At 34.3% G+C, this 17,357-nt stretch overlaps 1 protein-coding gene across 2 annotated transcripts in view; it reads left to right on the forward strand.

Annotated features, from left to right (window-relative positions):
- The window catches only part of LOC130745240 (calcium-transporting ATPase 9, plasma membrane-type-like), a 28,004-nt gene extending 13,362 nt beyond the window's left edge, over window positions 1-14,642 (forward strand). For both annotated transcript variants that reach the window (XM_057597410.1, XM_057597411.1), the window contains 27 exons: window positions 2,879-2,948; window positions 3,384-3,454; window positions 3,536-3,619; window positions 3,704-3,781; window positions 3,867-3,938; window positions 4,731-4,814; window positions 4,901-4,983; window positions 5,076-5,184; window positions 5,274-5,329; window positions 5,606-5,648; window positions 5,756-5,839; window positions 6,635-6,772; window positions 7,687-7,752; window positions 7,850-7,948; window positions 8,191-8,301; window positions 8,629-8,796; window positions 9,033-9,092; window positions 9,304-9,468; window positions 10,109-10,225; window positions 10,993-11,091; window positions 12,215-12,352; window positions 12,451-12,551; window positions 12,781-12,826; window positions 12,937-13,065; window positions 13,579-13,686; window positions 13,768-13,859; window positions 14,147-14,642. In XM_057597410.1, the coding sequence (XP_057453393.1) occupies window positions 2,879-2,948; window positions 3,384-3,454; window positions 3,536-3,619; window positions 3,704-3,781; window positions 3,867-3,938; window positions 4,731-4,814; window positions 4,901-4,983; window positions 5,076-5,184; window positions 5,274-5,329; window positions 5,606-5,648; window positions 5,756-5,839; window positions 6,635-6,772; window positions 7,687-7,752; window positions 7,850-7,948; window positions 8,191-8,301; window positions 8,629-8,796; window positions 9,033-9,092; window positions 9,304-9,468; window positions 10,109-10,225; window positions 10,993-11,091; window positions 12,215-12,352; window positions 12,451-12,551; window positions 12,781-12,826; window positions 12,937-13,065; window positions 13,579-13,686; window positions 13,768-13,859; window positions 14,147-14,252 (2,577 nt within the window). In that variant the 3' untranslated portion in view covers window positions 14,253-14,642. The remainder of the gene's footprint in view (window positions 1-2,878; window positions 2,949-3,383; window positions 3,455-3,535; window positions 3,620-3,703; window positions 3,782-3,866; window positions 3,939-4,730; window positions 4,815-4,900; window positions 4,984-5,075; window positions 5,185-5,273; window positions 5,330-5,605; window positions 5,649-5,755; window positions 5,840-6,634; window positions 6,773-7,686; window positions 7,753-7,849; window positions 7,949-8,190; window positions 8,302-8,628; window positions 8,797-9,032; window positions 9,093-9,303; window positions 9,469-10,108; window positions 10,226-10,992; window positions 11,092-12,214; window positions 12,353-12,450; window positions 12,552-12,780; window positions 12,827-12,936; window positions 13,066-13,578; window positions 13,687-13,767; window positions 13,860-14,146) is intronic.
- Window positions 14,643-17,357: the final 2,715 nt, after the last annotated feature.

The following is a 17,357-nucleotide window of genomic DNA, read 5'->3' on the forward strand; positions in this document are numbered from 1 at the left end:
TCCTTTTGAAGCTCATTTTCTACAAAGATAACATCTCTGCTGACAAAAATCTTGCGGGCAGTGGGATCCCACAGACGATACCCCTTTACATTGTCAGCATAACCCAAGAATGTGCATCTCCTGGATTTTGGATCCAGCTTTGTTCTTTCTTGGGAGTTGTACATCACGTACACAGGACATCCAAACACACGTAGAGAAGAATAATCACCTGGTTTTCCCTTCCACATCTCCATCGGTGTCTTTAAACCAATCGCAGTTGATGGCGATCGATTTATCACATAACAGGCAGTTTTGGCAGCTTCTGCCCAGAAAGACTTAGCTAGCCCTGCTGTTTTCAGCATGGCTCTTGTCCTCTCCAGGAGAGTTCTATTCATCCGCTCTGCTACGCCATTCTGCTGGGGTGTATGAGCAACTGTAAATTGCCTCGTAATACCCTCCTGCTTGCAGAATGCCAGGAAATCACCATCTGTATATTCTCCTCCATTATCTGTCCTCAAGCACTTAATTCTTTTCCCAGTTTCAAGTTCTACTTGTGCTTTGAACTCCTTGAATACTGAATACACACCTGACTTCTTCTTGATCGGGTACACCCACAATCTCCTGGAGTAATCATCAATGAATGATACAAAATACTTTGCTCCTCCTATGGACACTTCCGGTGACTCCCACACATCAGAATGAATCAAGTCAAGTATGTGTTTGCTTCTAGCAGTTGACTTAGCAAACTTTAGTCTATGCTGCTTACTTATCACACAATGCTCACAGAAAGGTAAACTTACTGACTTGAGCCCAGGGATGAGATTACGTTCTGCAAGAACTTTCAAGCCTCGTTCCGACATATGGCCTAATCTGCGGTGCCACATCATCGTTGTTTCTTCTTGGCTTCCAACTGCAACTGATGCGTCTGCCATTTGCCACGTATCTCCCAAAAGCATGTATAGATTTGCAGCGACCTTCTTTGCTTTCATTACTACTAGCGAACCTTTCACCACTTTCAAGATCCCACCTTGAATATCGTACTTGTATCCGAGGTCATCTAGTTGCCCAACAGACAACAAATTCTTTGCTAACCCTTTCACATGTCGTACCTCTTGAAGTGTGCGAATGGTACCATCATACATTTTTATTTTGACAGTATCAATTCCAACAATTTCCAAGGCATGATCGTTTCCCATGAACACGTTTCCTTCTGAGACAGGCTCATAAGTGCAAAACCAATCTCGTCGTGGGGTCATGTGCCATGTTGCTCCTGAATCTACTATCCAAACATCAGTGAGACGATTTTTGCCTTTGGTACTAACTGCTGCTTCGCTGTATAGGACTTCTCCATCATCAGAGGTACTAGCAACACATCCTTGAGATGTACTTGCTTCAGAAGATTTTTCACCACTCTTCTTGTTGGACCAACAATCTTTCTTCAAGTGCCCTCTCTTGCCACAATTGTAGCATTTGAGATTTGTCTTTCTTCGAGATGTTGATCTACCATGGTTCTGACTCCCACTAGGGCCACGCTCCGTTGATCTGCCTCTCGTCACCGTCAAAGCTTCCATTTGTTTTGAGCTGTCCTGACGATCTTCCTTATTTTTTCGCCTGGATTCTTCTTCAAGAATAGCTCCGGCAACATCATTAAAGGATAGACGGTCAACAATATTATTGTTTGTAATATTGATGACGAGTTGATCATATGAATCTGGTAAACTCTGAAGAAGAACCTCTGCACGTTCATTTTCTCCAATTGTGAAATCTGATGCAGATAGTTGAGCAAACATTGTGTTCAGATTGTTGATGTGATCCGACATCGAAGTGGATTCACTCATTCGAAAAGTGTAGAGTCTCCTCTTTAAGAAAATTCTGTTGTGAAGTGACTTGACCTCGTACAGTTGGATAAGAGTATCCCAGATCTCCTTTGCTGTTTTCTTTTCAGCAATACTAGACAAAACTGAATCTGCCACTGCTAGGTGCAAATTGGCTACAGCATTGTCGTCCATCTCTTTCCACTTATCATCAGTTATATCAGCAGGTCTACCATCAATTGCTGGTAAGCAATTATCCTTCCTTAGGATCACCTTTATCTTCAATTTCCACAGGGAGAAGTTACTCCCATTGAACTTCGGGATCTCAAATTTTGCTGCCATTTTTTTTTTCTTTTCACGGAACCGGTTTACACAATTTCACCGTGAATAGCACAGTATACGTGAGCAGTATTGTATATTTTTACCGCACACTAGAATAGATCTAGTATACGTTAACAATCACTGCAAAAGTATACAACCACACGTGTGAATAGTAACCGTACACCGCAGCGGAATAAGGACCGACACCAACAGCTCTGATACCACTGTTGGGTACCAGAGTAGCGAGATAAATATTACGCAACTAAAATAAGAGATGAGAGAGTAGGAAATTGACACACAATATTTACGTGGAAAACCCTCAACAAATAAGGGAAAAACCACGGGCACCGGTAGAAAAGATTTCACTAAGTGGAAGAAATTACAACACCTCTCTCTAATACAAGGAGAGAACAAATTAACTCTCTCTTATAATAGGAGAACACACACTAGGAGAACCTCGCAGGAGAACACAATATATCTCTCTATTTTTTCTCTCTAGCTAAGCAAGTTTTGTTGCTATGAATGGAGATTTTGGGATGATCTGAGAATGGTGGAATTGCCTCTATTTATAGGCAATTTCCACCAGGTGAACAGTAGCTTCCCTTGATTTTCTTCAAACCGTGTTGCCAAATTTCTTCAGTGTTGAAAAATTTGATCCTTGATTTACGGCTTAATTTTTACCACACATGTGGCTTTACTCATTTTCAAAGCCAGCCACCGTTTTTGTTGACAGTTTATGCTTTTCCTTTATTTGTAATCCCTAGGGTTTGGAAGAAGGATGGTATGATGGGGGAAGCATTGCGTTCGCAGTTCTTCTTGTCATAGTAGTTACAGGTAATGGGTTTAGCAGTTACTTTTGTTTTACAGTTTTAATCTCTACTGAACTTTGAATTATCTGTGTACTTATTTTAGTCTCTTTCAAGCTAATTAATTTTAACTTAAAATTATTAAATCTTTATTTTTTATCTACATATTTCAGATTTTGTGACGGAAAATATAAAATAATTTTAAAAATTTAAAAGAAAAAATTTAGTGAAATTTTATAATTATGTAGGATGTAAAATTAGGATTTAAAGAAGGAAATTTTTGATTGGTGATTTGAGTGGAAAAATGTGTAGAATGATTTAATATATAATTTGATCTCATAGAATAAAAAATGATATATTAAATTTATTCTATAGGGTGAAGAGTAATAATGGGATTTAAATATATGCTTCATGCAAATTATCTGAGTGTTAATGTTGTTACTTTTTCCCCTTTGTCTCCCAGCTGTCAGTGATTATCGCCAATCTCTGCAGTTTCAGAACTTGAATTCAGAAAAGCAAAATATACAATTGGAGGTATGTAACATTGTTATATTATCAAAACATAACATATCTGAAAGTTGACTGATCAATCATGTACTCGGGAGCTTGTTACAGGCTATTAGAGGTGGCAGAACAATAAAAATATCGATATTTGATATTGTTGTTGGCGATGTAGTACCCCTTAAAATAGGAGATCAGGTGAATTTGCATAATATTTCAGTTTATTTCTCTGGAAATTGAATGGTTTTCTCTCTATGCTAATTACTCTATGGATGTGCTCAGGTTCCTGCTGATGGAGTTTTAATCACTGGTCACTCACTTGCCATTGATGAATCCAGTATGACTGGTGAAAGCAAGATTGTATGCTTTTTATTCCTTCTATTGACCTAATTAACAGTTTTTAATCCTTATGAGTTATGACTTTTAAGCAATGAGTGTTCTGCAGGTTCACAAGGATCACAAAGCACCTTTTTTTATGTCTGGTTGCAAAGTAGCAGATGGATTTGGTGCTATGCTGGTATGACATGATATTATATTCTTGTATGCCAGTCTGCTTGTTATTTGATGAGCAAAGACATGATTGGTGTCAGGGTTTTGAAAAGTTATATAATGCAGAAGTGCATAAAATGATAGAACACTTCTCATATTTTGCCATTTTTGGTAGTATTTAAGTATGATGAGTAAGTGAACGTACAAAACACGATAATTAAACTACTAGGAATATAAAAACCCTAAACAATTAATCTCCTTATAAGATCCAGAATAGTAGTATCTAGAGATTAAGAAATATAAAAACTATTGATTAAACTACTAGGAAATAGTTATAATTCAATGGTTCATAACACATGATTAATTGTTGCATTGTAAGTTGTAACTATATGATAGTTAAGTCAACTATGAAGTTTGTTTCAAGTTTCAAGACTGCTGTGTTTTATGTAATTTTTAAGTTCATGTACTGTTAAACGGTGGAGAATGCTCAAGATCCTTCATCTCCTCTCTATATTATCCCAATGAGAACCCTTCAATGATTCTAGTTTCTCCAGTACTTTTACTAACTATCACAGTTCGGCTGGCTCAATGAAAACGAGTTTTCTCACAAATAACAAAATGGGATATGTCGATAGCTCTTGTTGTAGGTTCTACTCGAACGTGCATAGAGTGGGCCACTTTGCATCCAAATTAGCATGGTGGTCTTGTGAAGTTTTATATGACTGATTGTTGCAATTGTAGGGGTATTCAAACACATGTAACAATTTTTTTTTAAGAATGCTTCAAACCTGACATATTTTTTACTTACTGCCATTGGTAGGTAACCGGTGTTGGTATAAACACTGAGTGGGGATTGTTGATGGCAAGTATCTCAGAGGATACTGGAGAAGAGACTCCATTACAGGTTCCCCCTGCTCCATCCAACACAAAGAAAGAAACCCACATCACTCACTTGTTAAAGCTTAACGTATTCTTGGTGACATGTAATAGGTGCGTTTGAATGGAGTAGCAACTTTTATTGGTATTGTTGGGCTTTCTGTAGCTGTTTTGGTGCTTGCAGTCCTCTTGGGAAGGTAAACATCGATTGCTCTTTTGGAGGTTATAACTAATTCCTACAAGCTCAGTGCCAACCTTGACTAGCTCTGTAATGATTTTGGAATTGTAGATACTTTTCTGGCCATACGAAAGATTTAGATGGAAATGTGCAATTTATTGCCGGCAAGACTAGTATTAGTGACGCAGTAGATGGGGTCATCAAAATTTTTACCATTGCAGTAAGTGTGAATTCTGAGTTTTGTTTATTACATTGTTTTCTCTTAAATCTTTTGTGATAGTTTTTTCAACTAAATATAGAACCACACAGGTAACAATTGTGGTTGTTGCTGTGCCTGAAGGCCTACCTTTAGCAGTTACCTTAACGTAAGTACATGTGGCTAGTTATTTTATAGAAGTTATAGGGTGAAGTGGTCCACCGGTGATCCACTATCAGTTGTTGATATAATGATTTTTTAATTGATGATCCTGAATCAACAGCTATCAATAGTGAATTTCTGGTGGACCACTTCAAAATTGGTCCACCCTATAACTCCGTAGCTATTTCATTGTACAAGACACAATATGTAGCCAAAATTAAGTACTCCTATGTTGCTTTTTATTCTAATGTGTAATTTTCTTCCTCAACCACTCTCATGACAGCCTGGCATTCTCAATGCGGAAAATGATGGCAGACAAAGCCTTGGTAAGTATCTTATCATTCTTCAACAATCACCGCAATATTCTTACTTCTAAGTTATATGCAACTATTTGTCATATTTAGTGTAAAAAGCTTTTCAAACAACGTTGCAGGTACGAAGGCTGTCAGCATGCGAAACTATGGGCTCTGCTACCACAATTTGCAGTGATAAAACTGGAACTTTGACCTTAAATCAGGTGGGTTCCATCGTTGGAGGATTGGATAGTCTAAGATGAATACCATGAGATATACTCCCTCCGGTCCTATTTATAAGCAACAAAAAAAAAATTCACATAGTTTAAGAAATGTAGTTAAACTAGATAAAATGCATTAAATTTGTCTTAAATTAAAATGAACTTCCAAAATTACCCTTTGTTATTAGTGTTGGAAAGTGGAAAAGAAAGAGAATAATTAATGAGACACATTTTACAAGTTAGAATTAATAAGGGCATCATTGGAAAAAATTAATTAATATAGCTCAAACTTTCATTTGGTTCTTATAAAAAGAACCAAGATTTTTCTTCTCTTTCATGCTTATAAATAGGACCGGAGGGAGTACATATTTTTGTTTCATTTCCATTTTTCTTTGAAAATGCTGGACTGCTATATGGTTGGGACAAGAACACATAACTAAAGCAAATATGGAAAAATAGAGAAGGAGCTCAGAGAACAGATCAGCAAGTCTATAATTTGCTTCAGTTGTTTGATAGACCCATTCTTGCACGTACAACGTATCCATCTTTTTGTTTTTCGGGGTCACATTATTGGTGCAAGCACATAAATATGAGAAGAGAGAGATGGCATAGTAAGGGATTGAATCTCATCCAATGCCAATTGAGCTATCCATAATTTTGTTCTAGGCACAATCTATACAATAGGTTACAAGCTATTTGTTCATTCTGTCCAACTGTTAGCTATATGCATTTTCTTCCTTCATTTTGTTTAAACTTGATTTATCAGCATTTGACTGTAGCTTACTTTTGGAATTATAGATGACTGTAGTTGAGACATATGTTGGGAGGAAGAAACTAAATCCACCAGATGACAAGTCAAAATTGCATCCAGAAGTTTTATCTCTGATAAATGAAGGCATAGCAGAAAATACAACTGGCAATGTTTTTGTGCCAAAGGTCCGTCTTTCATCTCCATTTTACTAACTATATCTAAGATTTCATTTATGTTACCCAATGATCTTCTCAGTCTAATATTAACAGTTCTCATGGTTTTATTCGATTTACTGTTCGATAACAGAATTATGATTGTCAAATAGACAAATGCATACTCATGCAACCACAGTATTTGGAATTCTAGATGCTTGCATGTGTGCATTTGTCTTCAATGATCTGCAACAATTCCAGTAGTACTTCATTACACGTTAGGTGCAATGAGGATAGCATGTAACTTACTAATAAGTATCTGTTAATTCGGAAGATCTAGAATATAGTCGGATTTAAAAAAAAAAGAAAGAAAAAAAAGACCGTCCTACTAACAAGTTACAACTACGTTAAGATATCTGCAAAATGGACAACTAAGATAATTTTTACGCAGGGTTTTGAAACTTCAGAATTTGATTTTAAAAACAAGAGTTAAAAGTACCCACCAATTCGACGTACCTATTGCTCCAAATCACAAGGATTTCCCTTTGATGCGTGGTATTATGAATGGAAAAAAAAGTAGATGTGAGGAGAGATTTTCTTACTCAAATGGGTTATTCCGTTTGACTTGATTAGTCGGAGCATAATGTGGTTTCCCGCTACCAGAACAAGGAGGGACAAAAATGTTAAAAATTGGGGTTTTGGTGTTACAATATATGTATCCCTTCAAAGTTGTCAATATTAACCAATACCTTATATAAGCCAACAAATAATAAACAAATTGGATTTATTTATTTTCTTTCCCTAGTTTGAGATCGCTCTGGCCTTGTGAACGGTAATAGCATACAAATTGTTAGATAGTTCTTCACTGACCTTTTCCTGTACCTTTTAAGTGGTAAATTTCTGGTTTTTATTTCATCTATTTTATGTGATAGCATTTGCTTTGGTAGGATGGTGGAGAGACAGAGGTTTCAGGATCTCCTACTGAGAAGGCAATTCTTTCTTGGGCTGTGAAGGTACTCATGCTGAAAGTTTCCTATCTTTTATTACTTTATGATTCCCCCTCCCCCATTGATTTTGAAACTGAACTCATTTATTGAATCCCCGTGGCAGTTGGGGGTGAATTTTGATCATATCAGATCAAGTTCAACTATTCTTCACGTCTTCCCCTTCAATTCTGAGAAAAAGCGAGGTGGTGTTGCTGTGAAACTGGTAATCACTAAGAAAATTGTTCACCAGTGTAATCCCTTTATTTATTGTATCATACAATATTATCAGACATAAATGTCTATCCCTTGTACTTTTAATTTTTTTACTCTCACTTAATCACTTTTGTTTAGTTTACAGATGGGGATCTTGTTTACTTTGCTATAATGGAACCATATCACGTTTATGTGTTTTCCGTCATCTTTCATATGCCAATCTGAAAATACTTATTATAATTTTCTTGGCAGCCGGATTCTGCAGTACATATACATTGGAAAGGAGCTGCAGAGATAGTTCTCGGAACATGTACCCAATATCTTGATTCCAATGGTGACCTGCAATCTATTGAAGAAGAGAAGGTTAGGAGCAGCAGCTTCAAGTTGTAGAAAGTTTGTTGAGGGAATTAAAATCATTAAACTGAACAAATGGAGATTAAGAAAAAAACATTTTCTCTTGGTTGATTAAACACATAGAATAAGGCTACCACCTGATCACTTTATTCATATCAAGTATCAAGTATCAACATGGCTACACTATTGTTTCAAGTTTCACTAATGCCGTCATATGCAAATATATATTGGTGCTACTTTCATTTTCCCAAAATCATAGAAACTGATAGCAAAGTTGGTAATATTTTCAGAATTTTGGTAGGTATATAATATCTATTAGAAATCTTTACTCTTCAGGTATTCTTTAAAAAGGCTATTGATGACATGGCTGCTCGGAGCTTGCGTTGCGTTGCCATTGCATATAGACCATATGAATTGGACAAAATTCCATCTAATGAGGAGGATTTGAACAAGTGGTCCTTACCAGAACACGAGCTTATTTTACTTGCTATTGTTGGAATAAAGGTAAAACGCAAGCCTTTTTTTCCTGTTGCGATGGAAATTTGTTCGTATCACATTAGGTTCAATTTTCTGAAGGTATAAATATACTTTAAATATCACAGATTTGCAATGAAACTCAAATTTTGAGCTTGAAAGTATTCTCTAATGCTGTAAATGATGTTATTAAATATTTTGTTAATGAGCTTATGCTTTTAAATCAACCACGTATTGTATAGTCCTTTATCTAACACCCTGTTCAGGATCCTTGTCGCCCTGGTGTCAAAGATGCTGTGAGGTTATGCACTGCAGCTGGCGTTAAGGTAATAAATATATCATTTTACATTAGACGAGTAAAGTTTTCATATTGAATTATTGATCCAACACCAAGGGTCTTGGTATTTAGATTTCAGTTCATTAATGACAGTGTTGGAAGAGAACGTCACCTCTGACTTTATTATAACTTGCATGAGTGTTTATCCAAATCATGGGAACCCAACAACACATTGTACATATATGTTGATGAACTCACAGGTACGCATGGTTACGGGCGACAATCTTCAAACAGCAAAAGCAATAGCTCTGGAGTGTGGAATACTGTTTTCAGATGAAGATGCAATTGAGCCAAATATAATTGAAGGAAAGACATTCAGACAACTATCTGAAAAAGAAAGGGAACAAGTAGCCAAGAAAATAACGGTATATATGGTTCATTCATTTTGAATTCTCGTTATATTCATTAACAAACCTAAAAGTATATGACTTAATGTTATTCATGGATCCCCATCTACTACTAATTAATATTTAATCTATTTTCATAAGGGAAATCTTTGGATTGATGGAATGGGGGGGAATGAAATAGAATCACATTGTGTTCCGTTGTTTGAATTAGTTAAAAGGGAATAAAATTGAACACAATGGAGCCCATTCCATTGTATCCCCTCATTTTTTTTCTTCCCTCCCAATTTTGGGGCATATGATGGAATAAATGGTGATTTTATTTCTATAATTATGAAATTATATTTTTTTCCTTAGTTTTTAGTTATTCTCAAAAGATGTTATCTGAAGGGTTTTTAAGGTAAAGGTAATAAAGAAATAAAAATAAGTTATAACTCGTTCCATCTAGTGTCCAAATAATTGAATGATATTTTTATTCTATTCCATCATAAAATACCCAAATAATAGAGTGATATTTTTATTTCATTCTATTATGTTCCACTCCATTCATTATGATCCATTTCATTCTGTTCAATCTCGTTCCACGGATCCAAACATAGCCTAAAGGATCCCTCCATTTTAATATGTACTTATTATTTGCAAAATATATAAAATTATATAGGTGATGGGAAGGTCTTCTCCAAATGACAAGCTTTTGCTCGTTCAAGCACTTCGTAAAGGTGGTGAGGTTGTTGCAGTCACAGGAGATGGCACCAATGATGCTCCTGCGCTTCACGAGGTTCGTATATTTCTTGCAAAAACTAGAAGACTTAAAATACTTTTTAAATTTTTTATATCTCACTATGCTTCACTTGATTACTTAGATTTAAAATTTTCTCAAAAAATAATAAACTTCTATGGATAATTTTTTTTAAGAAAGGAATTTCCTTTAATACTTCTTTTCATTTTACTATTAAGTAGAGTGTTGGCTACTTAATAATGAAATGAAACATAAACCTAATAAAAACAATTTTGCAAATGAAAACAATGTATGACAAATTGTTTTAAAAACATAAAATAACAGCCTTAATAAAAACTATGATATTCGAAGGATAAAAACACATTTAAAACAAAATATTATGAAGTTTTGTATTTTAAATACTATCATATGATGAACCTACTTGGAATGCATATATATTTGTGCACAAATAATTCATATATGTACGCTATATGTGTATTTCTATCTACGCACATATCAGAGTAGTTTGAATGTGCTTTTGTCTAGTCCATCTCTATTATGTCATTAGATGGAATGTATTTTTGACAAATTGCAATGTACATACACACACACCCATCATGTGTACATGTTGGATATTGTATAATAGATTGACTTCACCATAAAGTCATAAACTGTTCTAACTGTGGAGAGTACAGTTCTCGATACTTTTAGATATTGCCCTAATGTGTTCGTGATTACTCTATGCCATTAGATTGACAACATCCTGTAATTGATAATAACTAGCTGATTATATGGTTGATATCGTGTTTTACTATTTTGTATTTTAGGCAGATATTGGTCTTTCTATGGGCATTCAAGGAACTGAAGTTGCCAAAGAAAGCTCAGATATTATAATACTGGATGATAACTTTGCATCAGTAGTAAAGGTAAGAATGCTAGTTGACTTCACATGCTCAAGTGAATAGTCATACATTTTTTTGACTCCAGCTTTAGATTTATGTTATATTGTTCATTTGTTCCATGTATTCCAAAGTTTTTCTGGATTTTCAAATAGCTCATAACAGTTTAAATGTTTTTAATGTGGTTTCTGTACTTTTAAAAATCTTTAAAAAGGTTCTTACAGGATGACAATCATGGTGCATTTCATAGTATTTCTAAATTTCAAATAACATTGAATAAAAATGTACAAACGATAAAATATTTAAAAAATTACATACAAATTACAAATGAATCATGAAAGTAATACTTATTTAAATTGGGAAAAAAATATAAAAATAAAATTGTGACCTGCTATTATTTGTGTTTTTAGACTTAATAGTGTGTCAAACTATTTTTTTAGAGAACTAAAGTTTTTTTTAGCGAATTAAAAGATTTTATTCATAAAATTGTGGAGGGGAAACCCCAACGAAAGAGAACTATAGACAAAACCCGGTAAGAGTGCGAAGGCAAAGTCCCCCCCCCCCAAAGAAAAAATACAGAAACCCCACCTAAGAAAGAGTGAGCTACAAAACCCCAAAAGAACACCCCGCCAAAGTCACCCCCAATAGTGTGTCAAACTTTAAGTTTATAAACTTAAATTTTTTAGTCATAAAGAGTTTTGATATTAAAAATTTAAAAGTATATAATGTGGAATGTACACTTTTTTGCATTAAATGATAGTAGCTTCAAAAAGTTCTCATATCTAAAGGAATTAAATTTAAAACGCTTAAAGTTGATTAAGATATGTTTACTCTAACTTATATATCATTTGATATTGATTGGAACTCATGTGGATTACACCAAATTTGGAGAGAACATACTAAATTGGGACGGCCTATATGATTTAGGGGATCCCTCATGACTTTTGACCAAAGTAAAAGAATGTATAAAAAGAGTGTTAGAAAGTTTGTTAGTGCTCTACTAGACCTATCAATTTGACCACTATTTTGTTACTTTCATTTTGTGTATCATTTAATTGAGTGTGACCCACCATGGTCAAGAAACATGCTAACTCTCAAGCTGTACAATTGTCTAAATTGTCTAAGATGTGTATTTACTCAATTTGTGTAGGTTGTTCGCTGGGGGCGTTCTGTTTATGCAAATATTCAGAAATTTATTCAGTTCCAGCTCACTGTTAATGTTGCTGCTCTTGTAATCAATGTTGTGGCTGCAATATCTTCTGGTGATGTTCCTTTAAATGCAGTACAGGTAACCGCCCTCTTTCGTTAATTATTACACTCTTGTACTTGTATGTATGATTCAAACTACATTAGAATAATCTCTGTTTTACTTGTCTGTGGCTATAGCTTTTGTGGGTCAACCTCATCATGGACACACTTGGGGCTCTTGCACTGGCTACAGAACCACCAACAGACCGCCTTATGAAAAGATCACCAGTTGGCCGAAGGTTTGACTTGACTTTTTTACCCAGCTTAAGCTTAATATTTAGGGAGCGATTGGGCAAACAACTTAATTAAGCGCTTACGGCATTAAACGCTTATGTGATAAGTGCTTATGTGGTCACATTTTCTTTTTAAAATTTGAGGCACCAATAGTGCTATAAACGGTTGATTTTGGCTTAGAATTAACGTTTGTGTGCGCGTTTTCACTATGTTTTTATTATGTTTGGCTTTCAGGGAACCTCTTATAACAAACATTATGTGGAGGAACTTGATGGTACAGGTAAAATCTAATTTATTCTATGCAGAGACTTGTTAATGTCATCATTGAATTGGAAACATAGGGAACTTCAGATATTAAGACTTAAATGAATATTTGATTTTTTGCTGCAGGCCCATTATCAAGTAATTGTTCTTCTGGTTCTTAACTTCTGCGGTGAAAGTATACTACATCAAGATTCTCAAACACAGACCATACAATTGAAGAATACTTTAATTTTCAACACATTTGTCATGTGCCAAGTAAGTACATCATACATGTTAATGAAAATATAAGATATTTGGCTGGCCCTAACATTAGGGAAGCCACTATTTAATGCCTTCGCTTATTATTCTATGAGTGTAGTTTCTCCATGGTTGATGGCTTGAACCCATGTAAGTGTGTAACCGCCTCAGACATCTTATATGAGATGTCTTTTTAATTGTCATGGCAAAATCTAATTAGTAGGGCAGAAAATGAGACACAAATTAGGGACAAAAGATTTTCATTCCTCTTACCAAGATACCGCCTTCAGACACCTACATTAGATGTCTTTTTAATTGACATGACTACAATTTAATTGGCAGGACCGAAACTGGAATACAAATTAGGGAAAGAAGATTTTCATCCCTCTTATTTAATAAGGCCACGAAATATAGATTAGTATAGAATTTTGCTATATTTGCTAGAATGTCATAATTTCATATTTGCTAGAATGTTATAGTCTAATTAATCAGTATATTATTTAACAGGTTTATGATGTTTTCAATTTACAGATATTCAATGAGTTCAATGCTCGAAAACCAGAAGAAATGAATGTATTCCGGGGAGTGACTAAGAACCGTCTCTTTGTGGGAATTGTTGGAATGACCTTCGTACTTCAGGTGAATAGGCATCCCTCTTGTTATCTGTATGCTTAATTGTCAACATTTAAGTGCATTTCTGACTTTGAGTCAAATTGTTAGATAATCATCATCGAGTTCCTTGGAAAGTTCACGAGTACAGTTAGGCTTGATTGGAAGTTGTGGCTTGCTTCTCTCTGTATTGGGCTTTTCAGGTTAGGTAACTCACCTGCAATAGGTTGATTATGAACACTCTCATGGTTATCGGGAGTTCTTGATCGGTTCTCATTTTACTCTATGATAACCAGTTCTACCGTCTTAATATATCTGTTAAAAGTATAATATAAAATTATTCATTTGTCTTTACTCAACCGCTTAAGCTAATTCTTTTGGGATAGTTGATCCATGACATGGAATCAGAGCCTCTATAGTGTAGTGATCTAGAGTTGTTTTTATGTTGACCCACGCAGAGTACTAACCAGCTGATTTTGCCTTCTAACAGTTGGCCTCTTGCTATAATTGGGAAATTCATTCCAGTTCCAAAAACGCCATTGTCCCGGTCCTTCATGAAGACATTCAGGCGCTTGAAGAAATCTCGAACTGCATAGTAGTCCAAAGGAGAGAGCATTGGTTGCAAACATGATCACCTGCAATTCATAGCAAGCTAACAACTGATATGTACCAATATTACAATACACATTCTCGAGCCTTCACACTAGAATTTGTACTAAACTGTAAATTCAACATATAAAGCAATCATGTAATTCTCAGACATGTTCTCGAAGGAATTTAAACATGTAGAGGATTAACTGATTAAGCAATGCATTTACCTCTTTTTCCTCTCTTTTTTGGTGGGGTGTTAAACTGTATATTGTAACGCTTCTGGACAAGGACAATGGACATGATTTAACCTTTCATGAACTCGCATTCTGTATAGGTTTGTAACTGAATGATCATAGATTCCCACAACACTGTTGACTTTATTGACATGTAGACCAGAAAAAATAAAATGATTATTTTCTATATGTGAACAACTATTATAGAGATATGAAAAGTGGAATGTCCTATTTTTAAAATTTATCAAACAAGCAACGTTTGACATGTGATTCCATGGACTTAACCTGTATAGGACACAAGTGAAAAACAGAAAATAGATATAGTGCATGTATAGACATAGTGCATGTTTTTAGACCATTACACAATTGATTATGAATACATAATCAATTCGAGAAACTTTTGTAAGTAGTTTATGAGTTTCATAATTGGTTCTGGTAAAAGAAAAGTAACATGCTAATAATCTTTTAAAAGACTGTTGAAACTTTTGAAGACCGAATTTTTAACACCACAAAAGAAAAATAAATGTCGAGAAATAAAAGAAAAATAAGTTAGTGTTATAATAGGATGGTTGAAGTATGCAGAGTGTTGGTTGAATTTTTCAATTTTTTGTCGAAATTGTTGAATTTTAAATGTATTAAACCTTGGAATGGGTGACAGAATAGAAAAAAAAATTAGTTTTTCCAAATTTCATCGTATGATTAAGGGGAGCCTTAACCAAACTTTCTCAACGTAAAATATGGGCAAGTTTTTTAGTGTTGGTGCAGATTTTAAATTTTTTGTCGAAATTCGTGAGTTTTAAAAATGTTAGCCCATGGATTTAGTTGTGAAGTCTAAAAAAATTAATTTTTTTGAGTTTCATGGTATAAAGAAGGGAGGCTTTAACCAAGTTTTACTCAGGATTATATTATGAATTTTTTGAGTATCGGTGTAGTTTTTAGCCGTAATTCATGTATTTTAAAGGTGTTAGCCCATAAAATGAGTGACGAAATTCGAAAAAAATTAAATTCCCCACGTTTCATAGTATGATGAAGGAGAACTTTAACCCAACTTTCTCATGCTAAATTTGTGCAAATGTTAGAGTGTTGGTGGAAATTTTCATTTTTTGTTCGAAATTCTTGAGTTTTAAAGCTAAATGTCCATGGAATAAGTGACAAACTCCAAAAAAATTACATTTTACGAGTTTCATCACATAATGAATGGATGCGTTAAACAAAATTTCTCAAACTAACATTTGTGCAAGTTTCTGAGTGTCGGGTTAAATTTCCAATTTTTAGTCGAAATTACAGAATTTTAAAGGTATTAGCCCTTTGGAATGGGTGACAAAATTCAAAAAAATTAATTTTCCGAGTTTTATCGTATGATTAGTGAGAACCTTAACCAAACTATCTCAACGTAAAATATTGGCAAGTTTTTAAGTAGTGGTGCAGATTTTAACTTTTTTGTCAAAATTCTTGAGTTGTAAAGATGTTAGCCCATGAATTTAGTTGCCAAATCTAAAAAACTTAATTTTTTTGAGTTCCATGGTATAAAGAAGGGACGACTAAACCAAGTTTTACTCAGAATTATTATTATGAATTTATTGAGTATCAGTGTAGTTCTTTTGTTTTTAGCCGTAGTTCCCGCGTTTTTTTTTCTTCTAAAATCAAACTTTATTGAAAGAAACAATGAAACATGGGAACATCCCTCCCAGATAAGCTAATTATTGGTCTCAGAGAATGACCAAATTACATCAGACCTGCCACATCCCTGATTAGTCCAGAAATCAGCTATTACATTACCCTCCCTTAAAATGTGTTGTATACCCACACAAGAAACCAGCTCCCACAAATAATCAATCTGATTAAAAATCTGATGTAACTTCAAAGTTCCCGCGTTTTAAAGGTGTTAGCCCATGGAACGAGTGACGAAATTCGAAAAAATTTAAATTCTCCACATTTCTTAATTTGATAGGGTGAACTTTAACCAAACTTTCTCATGCTAAATTTATGCAAATGTTAGGGTGTTGGTGGAAATTTTCAATTTTTGTTCGAAATTCAGGAGTTTTAATGCTATATGTTCATGGAATAAGTGATGAATTCCAAAAAAATTAAATTTTACGAGTTTCATCATATAATGAAGGGGTGCTTTAACCAAAATTTGTCAAGATAAAATTTGTGCAAATTTCTGAGTGTCGGTTTAAATTTCCAATTTTTAGTCAAAATTCCCGAATTTTGAAGGTATTAGCCCTTGGAATGGGTGACAGAATTCAAAAAAATTAATTTTTCTGAGTTTTATCGTATGATTAAGGGGAACCTTAACCATACTTTCTCAACGTAAAATATGGGCAAGTTTTTTAGTGTTGTGCAGATTTTAAATTTTTTGTCGAAATTCGTGAGTTTTAAAGATGTTAGACCATGAATTTAGTTGCGAAATAAAAAAAAATTAATTTTTTTTGAGTTTCATGGTACAAAGAACGGAGGATTTAACCAAGTTTTATTGAGGATTAATATTATGAATTTTTTGAGTATTGGTGTATTTTTTTTATTTTTAGTCGTAACTCTTGCGTTTTATAGGTGTTAGCCCATTGAATGATTTATGAAATTCGAAAAAAATTAAATTCTCCACGTTTCATAATATGATGAAGGAGAACTTTAACCAAACTTTCTCATGCTAAATTTGTGTAAATGTTAGGGTGTTGGTTGAGATTTTCAATTTTTGTTCGAAATTCTTGAGTTTTAAAGCTAAATGTCCATGAAATAAGTAATGAATTCCAAATAGATTAAGTTTTATGAGTTTCATCATATAATGAAGTGGTGCTTTAATCAAATCTTCTCAAGCTAAATTTTGTGCAAATTTCAGAAATTTTGTTCAAATTTCTAAAATTGGAAAGAAATTCT

The sequence above is a fragment of the Lotus japonicus genome, chromosome 3 (assembly GCF_012489685.1).
Source record: "Lotus japonicus ecotype B-129 chromosome 3, LjGifu_v1.2".
NCBI classification, from domain to species: domain Eukaryota; kingdom Viridiplantae; phylum Streptophyta; class Magnoliopsida; order Fabales; family Fabaceae; genus Lotus; species Lotus japonicus.